This window comes from Daktulosphaira vitifoliae, unplaced genomic scaffold (genome assembly GCF_025091365.1).
Source record: "Daktulosphaira vitifoliae isolate Bord-2020 unplaced genomic scaffold, ASM2509136v1 Scaffold_211, whole genome shotgun sequence".
NCBI lineage: Eukaryota > Metazoa > Arthropoda > Insecta > Hemiptera > Phylloxeridae > Daktulosphaira > Daktulosphaira vitifoliae.
This window is the reverse complement of record NW_026099779.1, coordinates 1-3,264: the sequence shown is the minus strand read 5'-3', so window position 1 is coordinate 3,264 and position 3,264 is coordinate 1. Positions and strand designations below refer to the sequence as shown.

Sequence of the window (3,264 nt, the reverse complement as noted above, 5' to 3'; positions counted from 1 at the left end):
AAAAAAAAAAAAAGAAAAAGTCATTATAAAAAGATTACAAAAAAAATTAATAAGAATTACAAATGATATGTAAACGAGATACATTTGAAATTAGTAATATTAATAAATAATAACATTTAAGTATTTTAAATAACAAATTTTATCCTAAAATAACAAATTATTTCATTAAGTTTTTCAAGAAACAATTATTATTTTAAAATCATAGTTAATAGTATAAATTTGTAAATTTAGATATACAAAATAAACATGTATTCAGTGAATTATTTAAAATATTTAACTCCAGCTTTAGTTTATTAATTATATTAAATAAACAAGTTAAAATTTCAGTTATATGATTTTTTGAAAAATACGAGGATTACTTTTTATTCGACAAGTCATTAATTCAATAAAAAGTAGAAATTATAGACTGTCTTTTTTACTAGCAAGAGAATAATGGTTAACAATTATATGATATTTACTTTCCAAGTTATGAAAAAATTAAGAATATACTTAGAACATTTTATTATAAATAATATGAAATTTAATTAATTGACTCCCAATTTTTGTCTGAAATCTTCTGTATTTTATTCCATAAATATTTAGTTATTTCATCTGCTGATTTTGTTTCTGTATTGAACTCGAAATAAGTTAGTTTCATGGTAATTCTATTATACATATCTATATAAAAATATTAAGGGAATTTAAATCAAAATTTTTACAATGTTATTTATGTTAACATCTTTTTGTAAAACCTATTGTTTGAACTATAAGACAAGAAAACTTCCATAGCCCAAAACTTGCACACCTAAATGAAATGCTTTATTGATCTATAATTAGTTATAATTATAATGACATTTCTTACAACAATGTTTTTTATTTTAAATAACAAAATTTTTAAGAGTAATTTTTTACTATTCTATTTTTGCATTGAACATTTGTAAATAATTTATCAGTTTTTCTGAGCATCTAAAATTTTAGTAACAATATTTATTATACTGTCAATGCAAATTTGGATTGTACATATCCACAATGAAAAGGCCTTGTCCATATAAAATAATAATAATAATTATCTTTTATGAATTATGAATTATTAAATTACCATCTATCTTTAATAAGTTCATAATCAATCATCTACAATATTGAACTTCAAACTTAAATATAGGAGAGCAAAACATTTAAAATATTAAAATCAAATTAGGATGAAATAATTATAAAATAAACCCAGCACAGTGGGGTGGCGGCACAGTGGCATAGTTGGGTCCAGTATAGATATCTGACAGTGATTAAAATCACTATCATAAGAAACGCTTCGATGCAAATCTGTAGATAGTGTTTAATTAAAAAAAAAAAATTTGTTAAAATAGCATATTTATATATTTTTGCGCATAGAAGATAGGGACAAATTTTTTTATTATTTTATAGTACACAAAATAAGCTTTAATTTGATATATGTTTAAAGGACGCAGTATTTCCGGAACATTTTCAAAAATTAAGTTGAAAAAATTATTTTTTGTAAAAAATTTACTATTTTAAATCCTCCTAGTGAGCAGAATAAGAATAAGATTATCAAAAAAAATTATATCAAATGAAAGGGAAATATCTAAGGTTTCAATACAAAAAAATATTATTTTTATTTGTTCATTTTTGAAAAAGTTATGGCAGTTTTAAGTACAAAAAACATCCCGATAAAAGGTGATTTTTATCGCAAACATTACACTTTTTTTTCATTTTCGACAGCCATTTGCACATAGAAGATAAGGTGTCGGGACAAATTTTTTTTTTTCATTTGATAGTATATAACATAACCTTTGATTTGATATATGTTTAAAGGACGCAGTATTTCCGGAACATTTTCAAAAGTTCAGTTGGAAAAGATGTATGTTTTTTACAATATTTCAAGTTTTGAACGCCCCCTATATAAGGGGAAATTGTCCAATTTTAATAAAAAGTATGTCAAATGAAAGATGTACTTATAATGTATTTAGAAGAAAAAAAAATTTGAAAATTTAAAATCGAAAATTTTAACAAAAAATAGTGTTTTTTTAACTACAGCAGCTGTTTTAATGTAGAAGATAAAGTGTTGGGACAAATTTTTTTTCCATTTTATAGTACATAAAATAAGCTTTAATTTTATATATGTTTAAAGGACACAGTATTCCCGGAACATTTTCAAAAATTAAGTTGAAAAAGTTAGTTTTTGTAAAAAAGTTGCTATTTTAAATTCTCTCCAATGAGCAGGTTAAGTGATAGATTTTCAAAAAAATGATATCAAATGATAGGGAAATATCTAAGGTTTTAGTATAAAAAAAAATTATGTTGATTTGTTGATTTTTGAAAAAGTTATGGAAGTTTTAAGAAAAAAAAGTGAAAAAAATGACAAAATTTACCGATTTTTAAATTTGTAATTTTTTTAGATATATCTCCCATTTTCGGGGAACAAGGGAATTTTTTTAAATTTTAAAGGGTAATGTCTCCAACTAGATACGATTTGTGATCTTTTGACGTATTGTTGAGAGAAATCGGTCTAGTGAGAGCTGAGAAAAAGTGGCAACAGACATAAAAAAAACACATCATAGTAAAATTAATACCTTCTCAGATTCGCATCGAAGCTAAAAAAATTAGTGTAAATAATCAATTCTATTTAATTTTTAAATATTTAAGGTATTTTAAGTACTAAAAAGGATACAGCCTTTTTGAACTATTGCATTTAGTCCATTAGAATAATCAAAATGAATTTTCAACATATTTTTATAAGTAATAAATGTTTTTCTGAAAAATAAAAATTTATTAATAAATTTATTGATATAACATAGATAAATCAAAACTTACTTTATGAGTGATAATTTATCTAAATCTGTACTACTTGCTTTCATTCTATTAAATTTTTTGTAATCAAATTCAATGGATTGTTGGGTATTTTTTAAATTCTCCACTTTATTTTTTATATCATGCTACAAGAAAGCATTATAAGTGATGATCAAATGTATATATATATATGGAATTAATTATTTAGAAAAGTTAATCATCGAACTTTACAAAATTTGCTTACATTTGTTTGCATGTTCAAAGCCAATTCTGACATAAGTTTGACACGTTCTCTTTCAACATATGATAACTGTTCTTCATGTTTCAATAAGTCATTGTTTATTTCATTACAGACATTATTTAATCCTAAAATCGTTATAATTGTAATAATAAACAAATTCAATTATTATTTTATAATGATACAATTATAATTATAATTTCTGAAATAATTGAATTATATCTATTACTTAAAAAATACAA

At 22.4% G+C, this 3,264-nt stretch overlaps 1 protein-coding gene across 1 annotated transcript; it reads right to left on the bottom strand.

Annotated features, from left to right (window-relative positions):
• Positions 1-6: 6 nt before the first annotated feature.
• On the bottom strand, positions 7-3,150 carry LOC126909254 (uncharacterized; the record flags this gene model as incomplete). Its single annotated transcript, XM_050691679.1, has 4 exons — positions 7-657; positions 2,666-2,748; positions 2,809-2,930; positions 3,029-3,150. Coding segments are annotated over 4 exons (464 nt in total), but the record flags the coding sequence as incomplete, so codon positions are not given.
• Between the last annotated feature and the right edge of the window lie 114 nt (positions 3,151-3,264).